General features: G+C 38.1%; 1 protein-coding gene across 1 annotated transcript; it reads left to right on the top strand.

The window, feature by feature from the left end:
* The first annotated feature begins 308 nt into the window (after positions 1-308).
* Positions 309-16996, top strand: LOC103702794 (phosphoglucomutase, chloroplastic). The gene is made up of 21 exons (XM_039118690.1): positions 309-530; positions 626-691; positions 787-831; positions 902-1003; positions 1150-1203; positions 2950-3000; positions 6652-6774; positions 6869-6921; positions 8878-8956; positions 9045-9109; positions 9192-9259; positions 12544-12662; positions 12773-12847; positions 12958-13073; positions 13438-13579; positions 13732-13813; positions 13873-13940; positions 14097-14174; positions 14281-14386; positions 14432-14541; positions 16868-16996. Exons 1-21 carry the CDS (start codon positions 309-311, stop codon positions 16994-16996), a joined length of 1953 nt encoding a protein of 650 aa, XP_038974618.1.
* The last annotated feature ends 896 nt before the right edge of the window (positions 16997-17892 follow it).

Genomic DNA, 17892 nt, shown 5'->3' with positions numbered 1-17892 from the left:
AAATTTACTTGTTTATTTCTTACCCAAAATTTACTTCCAAAGGAACTAGGTTTCTTCGTACATGAACCCCACGTGACGATCGATCACATCGGCCACCTGGCAACCGCAGCAGAAGGGATAGACACCACCGCTGCGAGATTTCAAGACTCTTCTGGACGACACGTGGCGAGCAGCCCACTTCCTCCTCCTTCGAGTTTCGCGCGCCACACGGGACGAAGCTCTTCCGCTCCCCGCATCCGATCCCGTTCCCCAACTCCCCGTCTTTGATCTCGGCCCGTATCCAGCGCTCCAGCGCTCCAGAACGATCCATGGCGGCTTCCACCCTCGGACTGGAGAGCCTCCTCTCGCCCTTGAACCTCTCCTCTTTCTCCACTCCCCCACCGATCGCGGCGGCACCAAAGACATCGCTAGCTCTCCGGCCTTCTCCGCTTCCTCGGAAGCCGCTCTCTTCCCCGATTTCATGGCGGAGGGCGTCGCCGCAGTTCTCCGTGAGGAGTTCTTCCACCCCCTCCACCGCCGAAGGACTCGAGGTTTTGGTCGCATCTCGTTGTTCCCTCCACAAAGTTCTCTTCTTTGTTTCTTCTGTTCTCTGATTTCTATTCTTTTTTTCTTTTCCCCTTTGCAGATCAAATCGGTCCCCACCAAGCCAGTCGAAGGGCAGAAGACCGGGACCAGCGGCCTGAGAAAGAAGGTTTTTATTTAGAGTGTTTTTTTTACCTGTTTCCTTTTAAATTTTCTGGCGAATCTTTTAGTGTATCTGAATGGAATCTGGCTTTTGCTTTTTAGGTTAAGGTTTTTCAGCAGGAGAACTATCTGGCAAACTGGATTCAGGTAATGGTGACTGCTTATGTTCTATGGGCAATTGCGTCAGATGGTGATGGGAAATTGATGATTTTTTAAGTGGCACAGGCGCTATTTAATTCTCTTCCGCCGGAGGACTACAAAGGAGGCTTGCTGGTGTTGGGAGGTGATGGTCGCTACTTTTAATCGAGAGGCTGCTCAGGTATTTTGCTGTTTTTTTGAAATGCTGGGTAACTGGGGAAAGCTGTCGATGTTTATTCTTTCATCTGTACCTAGACGCCTTTTTTTTTTTTGATTCCTCTTGTTTGTTCCTGATTGGACTTTTCTTGTAATTCAATATAAATGCAGATCATCATCAAGATCGCTGCAGGGAATGGTGTTGGAAAAAATTCTAGTTGGCAAGTGAGTGATTAAGATCTGAATTCAGATTCTGAATTGGTTTGTCCTGACAATATATAATTAAATGGAGAAACTGGTGAAAAGCAAGTGTCGGTGGAGCTCAATCTCACTTTGGGTTTGGAAAGTTTAATTCATTTTCCTTTTAGGTCACAACCACCATTTGAGTGGACGGCCTCATGGCAATCATATTCCGCATCATCTTTTTGATTTCTTTTTTTTATTTATCTATTTTCATGTAGACAACTGGGAGATAAAGAATATAACTCTTGTCACATAATGATCGTTCAAATGCTGTCAATCTTCCATATAGATATCATTTATGAAGGGCTACTTTACATCACAAGCTCTTGGTTATGGGGTGGTGATCTCCTTAGCATTATTTTGATCAATATTTACTACTGCTTGGGTAGAATTTCGGAAGTGTTTTCACCTAATACAGTCCGTTAGTTTAGACCACTACATGGTTGCCAGGTCAAGTTGTGGCTTGTAACGGACCTGGAAATCCCGTCTTCCTCATTTGTTGATTTTAGTGCCTTGTATCTGGAGAGAGAGAAATTGAACTGCTGACTTTCTTGTTAAGATTTCCCTCGGAGTTTCAAGGATGTGCTGCTTCTTCAAATTAATCGTACTAGTTCCCTACCCTCTGAACTTAGTGCCATTATCAAGGAAGATGGAAGGCACAAAGTTACATAGTGATCAAACAATTGTACTGCTATTTCTATAGTAAATGAAAACTTGCCTTTTACCTCCTAATGGGTACAAGTTGTAAAGAAAATTCTACAATGTGACTTGCTTCTAGGAGTCATCATGGTATGGAAAATGAGTTGTCTAGAAATGAAATTATCTTTACATGAAGTGCTTCAAGAATTCCATAATATCAACAATTCCAATGACTCCAATATTGGAATATTTTGGTTCCATTAAGATTTCCATGAGAAATTCTCGCCCTGTTAATCTCGATTGAGGTGATGTATGGAGATCATATTTCAATCATTTTACGTACATAGTCATCACTCTTGGTACATTACAATTGTTAATATTGGTCTTAATAGAATTTCTTCTAAGGGAAAATGCTGCATTATTAAGCTTGATGTTTCTCATGTTTGTAGGGAAAGGACATGTTATATTCAGTCATATATCAGAAAGACTAACTGATATTTTCTCAAAACTATGGTTGATATCTTCAAGTTGCATTTGGGTGTATTATGTTTACCACGACATGTATCTACTATTATATAATTTTTTCTTCTACTTATAAAAATAAAGGAAAACTGTGTCTTGGATTATGTTTTATTCCTGTCATGTTTTATGTTGTTCTTCATTCAAGGAATTAATGCTCTAAAATAGTGTAAAATCAATGTGGAGATGTATATGCAACAAATGCCCATGTTAGCCTTAAGAATCACGGCAGACCAACAAATGGGCCCATGTCCTGGCCCAATTTCATCTAAATACATGAAGGACCTACACGTCTATCATTACTCCCTCTTTTTGGGCAGATGTAAAGAAACTACCACTCTAAAAGCTAAAAATAGCAGCAGTCAGTTTAAAATACCCTGGTATTTTTCATTCCCCCCTTTTATTTTCTGTTGCCAACTACAGTATTACTATAATTGTAAATGCCATTTCAAGTTTGTAATTTTGAATTTCTCCATGAATGGTTGTTTTTTTCCAACAGAGTTACGCAATTCCAAACCTGAGTTTACATTTTCAAAACTGGAATCTGATTTCAGGGTGTTGTACTGGCAGGGATGCCTTATGTCGACTCCAGCTGTTTCTGCTGTGATTCGTAAACGAAAGGTATGTATGCATCTGTATTTTATATATTCTGCATTACGGATTGTGTCGTAGACACTCTGTTTTGTTGCCTCTGTTAAACTGTATTTATTGACAGGCCAATGGTGGTTTCGTGATGAGTGCAAGCCCATAATCCTGGTGGACCAGAATATGATTGGGGCATTAAGTGAAGTTTGTTACCACTGTGCACTATTGTTTTCTTTTTATTTTGTTACGAGAGAGGATCTGGTGGTCTCTGATTTAAATTACAAAAAGGGTGCCGCTATAAACTGGATTGCCACTCTGTTCCCATATCTGTTTGTTTTTTGATTGACAACAATCTTGATTGAATTAGCATACTGTTGAACTCTTCCCAGAACAACTTGCTCCATCAACATGGAAATTAAAATTCTCTGAATAATCAACCAAGTAAAACAGCTATTCTTTAAAGCAAAAATTCTCTCTCTATCTCTCGCACTTACGCACTCCTTCCCTCCCTCCCCCACCTCTCCCAAGTCTCTCTCTCACTCACTCACTCATTCTCTCCCAAGAATTATTTTTTAAATCTTAATAGTCATTTGCAATGCCTCTAGCTTAAAGTTGACTGATATGTGTGTCTTCTGCTTTCTCTTTCAATATATGCCATTCAGTCCACTCTTTCTAATGCCATTTATCCTCAGTTTAATTACAGCAGTGGTCAACCTGGCACCCGAATCAATTACTGACAAAATATATGGGAACACTCTTTCTGTACGCATCTAAATCCTCTTTTCATTTTTTATATTAAGATTGATATATCTTGTATGATGCTATGCTCCTTGTTGCATTGTTACTGTAATTGAATCCCAATAACTGAACTGCAATTCATGATGTATGACAATTTTTTATTGCTTGATTCAAACGTTGCATGGTTTGTGTTATCTAGTATCGACTTGAATGGAGATAGGAACCAGTCTTAATAGAGTAAGAAAGAGTTCAACATACATAAAATATAGTGCTACTACAACATTACAAGAGTACTATGGCCCATCATGGACATCTAACGTAAGAATAATTTGTATATTCACTAGCCCTAGCACCTTTCACCAGTTCATAGCAGATCATGTGACAGATTTCTCAAGGAAATAGGAATAATGTGCAGTATTGATTCCTGAAAGGACCAGCAAGGCCAAAGGTTGAGGGAAACGTATGGTGAGAAGGCACATTGATTAGCCAATGGTGTCTGATGGTGTAGAAATTAATATCTGCATGGTTGATATGCTTATAGAACATCGGGTTTTGGCTTTTTGTATAAAATAACCATTATTGAGATACAGGAAGTAGGTACAAAGGCTTTTTAAGAATAAGGGTCACAAAATTGGTACCAAGAGCCATAATAGTATGTTGCTAGGTCAATGGAGTATTGTGATATGGTACGGTTACTACGATATGCATCCTGTACTAAGACAGGCTTCCAACACTTTTTTTACTCCTAGCCATGGTACTGTCTGAATTGGGCTGATACTAGACGGTATGGAGCACTTTTGATTGGTTTGGACCGGTATGGACCTGTTCGGTTTATATACTAAACTGAACCTCGGTACAATAGCTGTATGGTACGGTCGGTGTGATGCATTCTGATACAGTCTGTATGGTAGACCTTGCTTGAGACAATATCGAGAGTATTGGCTATGTCGTGATTTCTTCAACATTTTAGTAGAATATCAAATCTTGATTCTCCGATTTCAGAAAAAAAAGAATCTCCAAAGAAGATGCAGTAATCAGAAATAGATTAATAATCAGTCACAACTCCAGTCTAGTCCACATCTAAGCTTGAAGTTGCAGTGAAAATAAAGACAGCATGAAGAGAGCTCAAGTGATGGTTAAAGTTTCACTAGATACTAAGAATTTGTCATCGAATAAGACAGATCATGATCTATTAAAGTTTTGCTAAATAAGATGCTAATTTACTTAATATGGTTAATGATCTATCACATTACCACTTATAATGTTGACAATAAAAATTTCATTAGACATTACATGAATAAATATAGAATTATTGTCAAAGCTCTTTCACTTCATTTTTAAGAGTCTTCCCTTCTTTCATTCCATTCCCCCTTGCGCTCTGTTCCTTGCTAAATGGAATACAGATTGTACACTGCTTTGGCTATGTACTTTATTGATTGTGACACTAAATGATCTTGTATGCTGAGTTGGGCCAGCCTGTGATGTTCTTAACCTGATCTGCATTTTGGATATGGTGAAGTTAAGGTTTCGGTGGGCTAGGTTGGGCTCAAGTCTGAACCAAGTTGAAGTTTGGCCAGGTTCAGGCAACCTTTTCTCAGCCCAATGGTTAGATCTGGTGTTAGATACTTATATGTTACAAATTCAAATATTACCAAGTACGGATTGGACTTTCGCATTTGCAATTTAAGCTATTTCCAGGCTGAAACCAAGGATGAGTTGCTTATATTAGACCTTAAGTCCAAGTTCAGTTGGAGCTATGGATTTTGGTACTAACAGCCCAAGCTTGGGTATGTGAGGCCTAGTCTGAGCTGTTGCTTGAGGCATTACTATGTGGAACGAGCCCAAGCCAGTTGTAAAATGACATTGGCACTTCAACATGTGTCCTTAAGCATGTAGTTCAGAAGTTGCAACAGACCTTTTGTACTTGCTTTTTAAACTTTGCCAAACGAAGGAGAAGTCTAAAATATTGGCTCAAAATATCAACTCATCATCATTGATGATGGTTGTGATAGTGTCTTATCTCACAATATATTAGCAGGTATATTTAATTATGCATTGGTAGGATTTCTGTCATTGAGTGAATATTATCTCTGACTGTGGGAATGGAACAAGTCCAACATGAACTTCTATATGATTTTCTAAGTAAGTCAAGACTATCAGGTTAATGGGCTTGTGTACAGATTTAAGACTGCCGATAATTCAGTATAAAAAACTACCCACAGTGTCAATCAATATGAAAATCATTTCCAGCCAACAGAATAATGATTTTGTTGGCTGCACATGTTTCAACCCTTTTTGGCTATAGACAAAAAGAGAATGTGGAAAAGTCTTTTTCTCTAATATTTTGATGGATGTAATTTATAATTGTGCAAGTACAGGCTCACGTATGGATGCACAAGAAAAGGATGAAGCTCCAGCATGAATCTCCAGTTCATCATATTTGGCTGGCCAATGCCAGGTTCATTGTATTGTAGTATCACATTAAAGGGTTGCACACGGACATTGCCCCTTTTGGAGAAAAATTCCTGCTACACGTATTGTAACACAAATGTTTGGCACCTCCCTCCTCCCCCCTCCCTCTTTCGAGGCATGTATCTTGAGCGAACAGATGACCTGCCGGCGCAGATGCTGCTGCAGCTGTTACACTCTCTTAGTTCATACAGGCCTAGTTTATCCTTTTTAATTTATCTCTTCAAATGCTTTAAACTTAGCATTTTTCAGTACTTATTGTAAGATTGGTTGCTAATGCACATGCCTTTAATTTGTAATTTTTGTTTTAAATTATAGTACGCAGTCACATAGTACACAATCTGTTTGATAACTGACCCCCAAAAGTTGGAAAAAAGGATGGATGGTTATGTTTTTGACCTTAAGCATCATATTAACTAATTTGTAAAAAAAAATTGTCAATCTTTTTGTATTTGAAATCTGTTAACTTTGTAACTGCAGATTTCTGAAATAAAAATAGCAGATATTCAAGATATTGACCTCTCCTGTCTAGGAGTTACAAACTCTGGTGGCTTCAGTGTAGAGGTGATAGATCCTGTTTCTGATTACTTGGAGTTAATGGAGGTAAAAATTCAAGAAGCAAATTACTCTGTAATATTCAACATGTTTCCTTTCAACCTATGTAATTTTTTAAATTCTTTTTTTATTTATTTTGCAGTATGTGTTTGATTTTCAACTTCTCAAAGGTCTTCTTTCGCGACCTGATTTCAGGTTTATGCTGTCTATATTAAACTTTATAGAGCCAAAGTTTCAATAATATGATGAAGAATATTTTGTCTTGTGTTATAGTTCACCTCAATTATCTTAGTGGTATGCTTGCTACAAGCAAACACAGCACTAAATGTTACTTTTATGACTCAAGACTATGATTGATAGACTTGTACTAGTCTACCATGTCTGTAGTGAAGCATGCATGGCAAAGAAAGTTACGTGCATGACTCAAGGAGATGACTGATGGACTGTACATGGTATCCCATTTTTATCACATCCTCTGCTACTGCTCTTTCTTTGAACTTTGGAACTTCTCTTGCCACCACTTTCTGATGTCCATCATGGTTATGCCATAGTTAGTTGTAGCCATGTTAATTTAATATTTATTGCTTAATTTAATTGTTAATATGATCTAAAGGAGAGAAGTTTGTGTTTTAACATGGTGTTGCTTCCTTGTTTTTGTTACATGCTATGAAGGTGTTTGACATATTTGGGAAGAAGTGCAGTATTCTATCTCATATCAATTAATATTCATTCGTCATGTCAATTGTAATGATCTTGATATCGTATGATTGCTATATAAAGTGTCCTTTATTTCTTTGACTGTAAGCTTGCTTGACTTTGATGAGATATCCCTTGAGTGCTTGGTGGAAAGGACATATTTATGCCCATTTCTTGGAATGCTCATGAAGAAAGACATTTTTATGCCAATCAAGTTCCTCATGCATCTGGCCTCAGAAATGTTTCTTGTTTCTTTTTTTTTGGTATCAAGGCTCTTTCCTCGAGCTTTTCACATGTTGGCTATTGTAAAAGCTTGGTTCATCTTAAGGAAGACTTCCATAAATGGTCTTGAAGTAGGTTAAATTGATATGCCTTCATCTGCTCTTGCTTGTAGGTGTCACTAAGAAGACTCCATGTCTCTATCTACTTTGAGCTTTGCTCAACCTGCCTAATATCCATAGCAGATGCTCTGCTTCAACAACTCCATAATCATTATGTTCATCAAAACTTTTTAGGAGTTTCTGTTCCAATCCATTTGCCTTGTGTACTCTCTTGATCTCCTTTGTGCATCAGTATCACTACTTATCATATGGCATTTAATGGCTCTCTTTTTACCGGCTGTCTGTTTCATTATACCTTTTGGATTCACATGGTAGCTAGATCTTATTCATCTGTTTCTCAACATGGATTTGTTACTCCCATATTCAATATTAAGTGCCTCCATGTCTAGCATATCCCTTCTTTCTTTAGAAATTAGATTTCTCATACTCGTATATATGAAAGTAGAATTGGTTGAAAGATGCTGCAATCTTTTTCATTTGAAAGATGTTTTTGAAATTTGAACTTTGATCTTTGGCACTATCATCTAAGTTATATTGCTGGCCCTCATCATAGAATACTTGTTCTAGGTAGTTGTTTGTGTGATGCCTATCAAATACTGACCTGCTCCATCTCATTTAGTGTATTTAGGTCTTTACCCATTATTGAACTCCTCCATTCTTGCCTTGTATGAGTTCTTTTTATTTGCTTAACATTGATTTTCTTGATCCACTCGGATCTACTTGATGTATTGTCTAGCTAATATTTGTTGCATCTATGATGATTTAATATGGATTAAGGTCATTCACATTGATAGTGTCACTGATTTTTCAAGATCATTCTCTTATGGCATCCTTCCTAACCATATCATGTGGATGAGCAGAACTTTGGTTGATGAGACAAACAACATTATTCCTAAGATTGACCAGATGCATGATGTAAGACAATCTCAAATTTGAGTCCCAAATAAAAAGAAGGAAAATCAGATTTCAGATTTTGTGTTTTTCCAACCTTAAAAAAACTATTAGCAAGTTGACTCCAAATTTCAGGAAAAATGAACAACTATGAATATTGTGAACTTAGTTTTCCACGGAAAACGTAGTTGATTGTTTAAGTAATTTTAATGCAATATTCCAGGTTTATATTTGATGCCATGCATGCGGTGACTGGTGCATATGCAAAACCTATTTTTGTGGATCGACTTGGAGCTAGTCCGGTTTGATATGCATTTCCTTTGGAAATATCAGCTATATTAGTTACTGCTGGTTACATTCTTTTCTCTAAATTTTAGCCATGTCCTGCAGGATTGCATTTCAAATGGAGTGCCTTTAGAAGATTTTGGGCATGGACATCCAGACCCTAATCTTACGTAGGGGAAAAAAAGGAAAAATCCTGTCTTGAAGTTTGTTTATTCCTATTGTATTCTGATATGCTGCTCTCACCTGGCGCAGGTATGCTAAAGATCTGGTTAACATTATGTATGCTGTGAATGCACCTGATCTAGGAGCTGCAAGTGATGGTATGTGTAAGATGAGTAAAACAGAAATAATTGCAAATATGTCTGATGTACATATTTACGTAGGTTCTTTCTCTTTTTCTTCATTCTCTTGTGGTATCATATTCCATTGGTAAATATGTGATAGTAGGAGGGATAGTTTGATACATTGCTAATGTTTGTGTTATTTTCTTGATACTCACCATGTTTTAAAATAATGGCTGTTATAACATTGTAACTATAGTGGATTCAGAGGATACTTATACTGACACTCACGCACCACACACAAATATATGTTATCTGCCTGTTATTCCATTACAACAGCTGTTGTATGATAGAAATAACAATAATTATTTACTTGTTGGAGTTATAATGGTCCCAGCAGAGCAACTTTGTAAGTTGCTTCTACTGACCAATCACAAATTTGGCCCCATGTATTGCACCAGATAGTTTTACAAGCACGGGGTATTTTGACATTTGGCCCATACCATCAGTACGCTAAAAAGTCGAGCAGTATTGGAGAGAAAAGGTGCATTTGATGGCATGGGAGAACGAGAGTAAGAAGAGGAGAGTGAGGACAGTTTCATTTTGTATGGTTCTGGGTGATACGATGCGGATTGAAGTTGTACCAAATCTAGAAGCAGCTCCAGGGAAGGTAAGCCCCTCACCTCTTCCTTTCTTTTTACATCTTTGCCATCTAGATGTTTGAAAGTCACCGAATTCGAGAAAGACTGCAAAACTTTCTCCATTCGGTATGACTTCGGATATATTTGGGCTAGACATCAACTTACAATGCCCTATAATTTTTGTCCTATATAACTATTCTACTTTTTGGATAAGACAATTATGAAAAATAAAAAAATTGAAAAGAAGTAGCATGCTTGTAGCATAGATTTGTGCATGCTATGATGATACGACTTAGTTGCATTTAGGGTTGAAAATGGATCGGATATTGATATATCCAAATCTGTATCCATATTCTTCAGTGAATATTGATATGGATATGGATGTTAAAATTAATATCTATATTTGTTTTAAACAGATATGTATACAAATCGGATATTAAGCATATCCATATTTGTTATAAACAGATACGGATATGAATCGGATATTAAACATATTCACTTTTTTTATCCGAATACGGATATAAATCAGATATCTTTTCAGATATTAATCAAATTTGAGCAAAATTCAATGATGAAACTAGCAATAAAGACATGATCATAAAGAAAAGATTCAATCAAAAAAATGTAATTTGAACAAGCATTTATCAATAATAAAAAGTATCAATTTCATAAAGGATATATCATGCCTTCAAGGCGTCTCATGGCTGTCTCCAGTTGCAATCGTCGGGTGGAAATTAGGAAATGGATGGAATCTTCGAAACCCTAGTTGCTTGAAGATGATGAAGAGGAAAAAGAGACAAAATGGACAAACGAGAGGTTTGAACCTTTCAGGCGTGCGGGGTGATCGAAGGATTTTAATTTGGGTTCCTTTTAGTTTAGGTTTGATTAATTAGTTAATTGGTTTTCTGATTTAACTTAACTTCTTTTTTTCACTTACTTTTGTTATACAGATATCCAGATTCGGATCCGAATTCGGAAAAGCCAGGTGTATCGGCATCCGTATCTGTATTCGAAAGATTTTTGAACTGACTATCCGGATTCGATTGGATCAAAAAAATAGTATCCGAATCCGACCCAAGTTGGATACGAAAATGGATAGTGTCGGATATAATCCGACCCGCTTTCAGCCCTAGTTGCATAATTGTTCAATGTATTGCGCTTTTCGGCATCGGGCTAATCCTAACCCTAATAGCAAGTATAGAGCAACACACACAATAACATGGTTCTAACACATGGGTCAACACCATAAACCGAGTGCTGATACGGTAGTCTATTGGCACTGTACCAGACCAGTCTCTAACCAGTGGAGGTATTGTGGTACCGGTAATTTAATACTCAAATTCAACCAAATGAAGTTTGTGAAGGTGTATTTATTGATAGCCAAGGTTTGCCAAAATGTGTTGAATCGGCCAATTCCAGTCGAGGACTGGCACGGTTCCAATAACCCCTCCCCCTCCCCCGCCATCTGGTAAGTTCCTCCCACCCTGTCTCTCCCTCCCTCTCTGGGTCGGGCCAAGGTTAGGGTTTCCCTTGCCCTCCCTCTTGCTCCCTCCCTTCCTCTCTGTTCCTCTCTCTTTTTCTTCCTCTCTCTCTCTCTCCCTCTCCAGCTCTCTCTATGTCGATATGCCTGGAATGGCATAGTACAGATCTGTACTGTTGCAAACTGGTCATCGAGCAGTACCCTCCTGGTATCGATTCAGCGAACCTTGTTTGATACTATTGGATAATGTATGCTGAAGATAAATAATGGCTAATGCAAGTAGCAGGGATTTTGAATTATTTATTTAGCACAACTAGACCATTTATAGGAATTCGCTGGATGGTTGAACAGAATTCTTTCGAAGAAGAGAGCACAGAGGTCTGAGAACTAGATATATGTAGTTGTTTTAGTTGAATGTTGCACCTAGACATATTGGTCATGGTTGATATAAAATCAATTTCAGGATGAAAATGATGAGAACAAGGAAAAATAAAATGAAACTAAAAAATGATTATAACATAAAAATAATGAATCGTCAAAGCAAAAAATAGATGGGGCAAACAAAAAACAGTGCAACGAGTTTTTGAAGCTGGGGTTGTTGATACATGTATGGACGCGCATGCTTGTATATTCACATATCTGGGTATCTCATGGCCTTCAGAGTTCTGACACACCAACCATGAAAAGAGTTACATACCTGCCTTTGAGAACCCCTTCATATGGGAGGACTTCTAGGTAGGGAAAGGACACGTCAAAACTCCCCCAAGGTGACTGGCTATGTTTTGATGATATATTTGATTTTTATTATTCCCATCTGAATAACTCAGCTGTAACATGTCAGTGTCTTGTGCAGTGCAATCCTTCATCTTTATTACATTGCTGCCTTATGTATCCATCCCTCAAAAGGCTTTTAAATGACTTCACCGCAACAATCCTTTTCAGGAGGCACTTCTAATGAGACCTATAGTTGTGTTGCTAAAGTATATGGCTGTAACAAGTTATTTATCTTTTTCTTTTTTTCCTTCATTAACACTGTCATCTACTAGACTTGCTGCTTTTTGGTTTTAATGTTATGCTCATTCTAGAACCACTTTTAACTTTTTGGTCATAATTAGTAGCTTTCCATTATATTATGAGTAAGGTTCGATCATATTAAACTAGGTGCAATATTAATAATAAATAATTTATAATGTCATATTCAGGTGATGGTGATAGAAACATGATTCTTGGAAGAGGCTTTTTCATTACGCCATCAGATTCTGTTGCAATTATCGCAGCTAATGCACAGGCAGCCATTCCCTACTTTAAAAATGGCCCGAAGGTAAAAGGCATGCATTTATTATTGTTCTTTTTGTTGTTATTTGGGAAAGTAGTGAAATACCTCTATCAAGTATTTCTACTTCCAGTTACTAATTACAAAGTGTCTTTCAGGGTCTTGCCAGGTCTATGCCAACTAGTGGTGCTCTTGATCGTGTTGCGGCAAAACTGAATCTTCCATTCTTTGAGGTTTTAAAGTTTCCGGACTCGTTGTTTTTGTCAGTTCCATTTGATTTTTAGAATTAGGTTGCTTTTTGGCCCGTCAAAATTTCTTCTGAGTTGAAATTTTCTGCATGCAGGTTCCTACTGGATGGAAATTCTTTGGGAACTTAATGGATGCAGGGAAGATTTCTATCTGTGGGGAAGAAAGTTTTGGAACAGGATCCGATCACATTCGTGAGAAGGATGGCATATGGTAAGTGTTGCGTCAGAAGAATTTCGGTGGTGTTTGAATATTTCTCAATTTTTTAAACACAACAAAAGTTACTGTGGACAGTATAACTAATGTGAAGATCAAGATTCTGGATTTAAGCGGGAAAAAAATTGATGGAGGACCTTGCTGAATTTTGTAAAATTTCCTAAGTTTTAAGTTTGTCATGCTTACATCAATGCCTTCTGCCTTAGATTGCTTGCCTCGTTATATTGACGCGTTTGTGTGCTTCATTTACTTTACCTATGTTTGCTGAGTCATTTGCAAAAGTTTACTCTCTAATATTGATTATGGAAGGTAATTTTGACTGTGATGCTTACATCTCAGTTGATGCAACTCTACTTTGCAGGGCTGTCTTGGCTTGGCTTTCGATCATTGCTTACCAAAACAAGGACAAGAAGGTCGGGGAGAAGTTGATCTCAGTTGCAGATGTTGCAAAGGAGCACTGGGCAACCTACGGCAGGAACTTCTTTTCCAGATATGATTACGAGGTATTGTTAGTTGTGGCATTCAAAACACATAACAAAGTCAGTGTTTCCACTGTCTTTTTCCTTAGCTGCAAACCACTGCTTGTGCCTGTTGCTACATCAATTGCAGTCCAATTTTCGTACAATGATCTGATATTAATGCTGCTGTTATTCAGGAATGTGAATCTAATGGCGCCAATCAAATGATGGAGTACCTGAGGGACCTGATTTCTAAAGCTCAATTTGGAGAAAAATATGGTAAGTCTTCGTATAAAATTAAATTGACTTCATTTAGCTTATTTGCATTTTAACGGAAGGTACTCATGCTTCTGGTGCAGGAAACTATACCCTTCAATTTGCTGATGACTTTAGCTATACTGATCCAGTGAGTTACTCTGCACAAGGCTTCATCTTTACTGACTGCATATTAAGTTTCATCACTTTTAGGCTCATTAATTGAAAAAACAAAAATTAAAATTAAAAAATATTTACATGTTTCTGTAGATTCAAATTGTTTAACCTTCAATTAACAATACATCAGGTAGATGGCAGCGTAGCATTGAAGCAAGGCCTCCGCTTTGTATTTACAGATGGATCAAGGATTATATATCGTTTATCGGTAGACATTGTTTCAAAACATTCTAACTTCACGTTTCTCATTTGTTTCTGAATCAAAATGAATTAGTTGTTCAGGTTATGTAATGCAATTTATCCCGTGTTGCCAGGGCACTGGATCAGCAGGTGCAACTATACGCATTTATATTGAACAATTTGAGCCTGATGTCTCCAAGCATGAGATGGATGCACAGATAGCATTGAACCCCTTGATAGGTTTGTAGTTTAATTCTGCTATTTTAGTTAATTGCATTTTTTTAGTTATTTCACTATATTATGCAACAAAGGACTTACCGACTGTTGATGGTGTCTTAGATTTGGCATTATCAATTTCAAAGCTAAAGGAGTTCACTGGCAGGGAGAAGCCCACGGTTATTACATAAGTCACCAGAAAAATTCGGGATTATGCCAAGTTTATATGTATATGATGGAGAGTCCATTTTCCCCCAAAAAATATCATTTTATAGGATCAATGCACGATGCAGGACTCATTGGCTTGCACATCACTTCGTTATTTATATGTTACCATCAATCAGGTGCCTTTTTTGGGGGTAGGCTTGTTGCAGAGGAAGCAGTGCCCATGTAAATATAAGAGAAGGTGCATATTTTTCATATTCTATTTGAAAATCACTTATATCCAATCATTCTCGTCCTGTGTGTCCTAATACAATCAGAGAAAATTGAAAGGAATGCGAAATGCCTGTCTTTTTGTACCCAGGCTGCCTGCAATCAGGGCTTTCTTGGTGTTTGGTTTGCTCTAAAGTGCAAATTCATATGCAACTCCAGCTTTGCAAGCAACAAATGCTGCAATTCAATGTTTATATCAGTTGAGGGCATTAATTGGATACACTACAGAATTACCTGAATTGCTGTGACTGGGTTTAGGGCAAGTCCAGCTAGGTGACTTCTCTGAGTGTACTAAGTGTTGAAGTGCTTTCCCCTGCAGTTTCACCATAGTTATTGCGTTGGTTGTCATGAAATAATGGTTGATGTTTCATGTTTCTGATGTGCTAAATTACCAGAATATCAGTGATGTATAAGATTTGTATTCACATATGTTTTGCGTGGCTCTCAAGGGTATGTCCTCGTAACAATGTGATCTTTAGTTACATTCTTAACTGACCGTTGTGAAAATTTGCTTCAGCTAATGCATCAAGTAATCATACACCACTTTAAGTATGCATTAACAATTTCTATTATTCTTGATACCTGAGCATTAAGAATGTGAATATATTCAGCCCAAGGATTACTGAGAAAAGTCCTACTGTGCCTCCCCTAATGGCAAAGCGTCTTCCTAATCTTTCCTCAAGGATGAGAATGTGACATGACTGCAACCTTGTGATTTACCACAAACTTTGGCCTTTCTTTTGGGAGGATACCCTTGTCACAATCTCTTAGTCTATAGTGAGAACCTAAAAATATCACCCACTGCTAAGGAATATTCGGGCCATAGTTTGTTATAGGATGGTGCTTTAGGCGAAGCATGTATCTAGAGTGGTTTTTTTTGTTACCAACCATTCGGAGGACCACCTCTGAGTGGGGGAGGCGGAGTTGCCTAGTCCTCTTCGTGATGTTTTGCTTTTTGATTTTTTTGATTGTATCCGTACACGTTATGTATGATATTTCTGTTTTTAGCAAAAAAAAAAAAAAAACCCTACAAGTAAGTTTTCAAGGTGCACGACAGATGTCTTGTATGGGTCAAAATAGATTATAATGTGAATGAATGGTAGCCGATCTTGGTGGCCGCATTCCATCATGACCTTTCTTCAAAAGGTAGCGGGCAACATGGCGTCGTGCAAACCTTCTAATTTGCTGCCAACCAACCCCATACACCTCTTGCTTGCCGACTCGTCCAACATAATTTTGGGTAAATCATCTCAAAGTAATGGGTAATACAGAAAAAGTTACTAATGTTTCGAGGGAAAATAACAATAAGCGGTCAATTCCATGGTCACACCTCATCCCCTTAAATCCCAAAGGATATCGTCTCAAGACTATAGTCTTCTACTAGCAAGCATCTCATGGTGGTTGTAAACCTCATGCTCAACAAGGTTGGGAGTGATTTTAAGAGCGTTGAGAAGGGCTACACTGCGTCAGGATTCTTAATTTCTAGTTCCGATATCAAACTGGATGGTTCCGGTTTAATTACCTACCAATGGGGACCATTCATCATGAGTCAACTCATAGACTGTGACTGGATCTTCCTGCTTAAAACATGAATTAGGGCTTGTTCCAGAGATCACACCCCTCGGCCTAGCAGTCAGAGACTCTGAGCTCACGTCTTGGATAGAGTTTACAAGGGAGGTGGAAAAAACGCCACCCGCTTGTTTACTAAGAAGAAAAAAGTTTACGAGGGAGTTTCAGATAGAAGAAAACCTTCCAACTGTCAGCATAGTGACAGAACAGATGGGCGACAAACAGTAACATAAATCTAAAGATGAGGGGAAGTGAGCTACAGTGGTAAATCAAAAGATGAACAACAAAACCAGCCCAAAGACTGTAGGAGATACAGCAGCCAAAGAAGAAAAGTTCCTTCGCTATGTAAGGAGATCAAGAACAGTGATGCAATGGCAAAGAACAGTTGTTAGATAGTGAAGGCAAGGATTGATTTCGATGGGGTTGGATGAGAAGCAAGTATCGGATGTTGGATAGCCTTCTCTGAATGCCTCCTGACTTTTTGTCAATATCTGTCCATAGTCATCAGCGAGTGCTGATCGTTTACACAGCAACGACCAGTCATTGAAAGTATTCAACACCGCGGTGGCAACTGATACCAAGGGAGAGGATTTTCGGAGAAATAATCTTGCATTGCGTTCCCTCCAATAAGACCATGCGACGGCTGCCAGGAGCATCAGAATTATAGGTACGTTGAACTCTTTTAGAGAGATTCCGTTTAATCCAATCCAAACATATACATACTTGAATGATGACTGAGGATGAAGCACCCCGAATGCAGCACAGATGGCCTTCTCGAATGCTTGAGAAGAAATGGGCAGTTGGAGAAAAGACGATGAGTAGATTCCGAAGCGTGGTTACAAATAGCACATCCACCCAAGGCTTTTCCGAGTTTCTTGCCGAGGATCTCTCTTGTGTTGAGCTTATTTTTCCAGCACAGCCGTAAGAAGCATTTGATTTTTTTTTCAGAGTGAAGAGACTCCGTACAGTTGGTGCAAAGCTGTTTTTTTTTTTTTAAAAAAAGCTAACACCATAAGCACCCCCATAAAAGAAAAAAAAGAAAGAAGTCGACTGAAGAAATAAGGAGTTGAATCGAGCCTCTCCCAGTGGAACTCTCCTAAATAGTGCGTAGCAAAGGCGACAACCTAGTCAGCAGTACCGTTCGCCTTCTGCACCCCATTCAAGATGGATATAATCCACTCTTAGAACCAATCTAGCATATAGATATTGTCCTCCCATGCAGCTCTCAACTCTGCACCACTGACTCATAGACTCATCGAAGATATACCGTCCCCAGCCGCAATAAATCTGGAATTCTAAAAAAATATAAAATATATAAATAAATCTACCTAATCTTATCAACTTAAGTTTTTGGGACAAGTGATGATTTCAACATGGTATCAGAGCAGAGGTCCTTAATTCTAACCCTGTCTCCGCACTCTTTAATTCTATTATTAAAAATTTCACATGTTGGGCTCGTCTATTGAAGAAAAGTCCGGCCCATATTTGAGGAAGAGTGTAAGAAAATATAAAATATATAAATAAAT

This window comes from Phoenix dactylifera, unplaced genomic scaffold, assembly GCF_009389715.1.
Source record: "Phoenix dactylifera cultivar Barhee BC4 unplaced genomic scaffold, palm_55x_up_171113_PBpolish2nd_filt_p 000392F, whole genome shotgun sequence".
In the NCBI taxonomy this organism is placed as follows: domain Eukaryota; kingdom Viridiplantae; phylum Streptophyta; class Magnoliopsida; order Arecales; family Arecaceae; genus Phoenix; species Phoenix dactylifera.
This window is presented reverse-complemented; position numbering and strand designations above follow the sequence as displayed.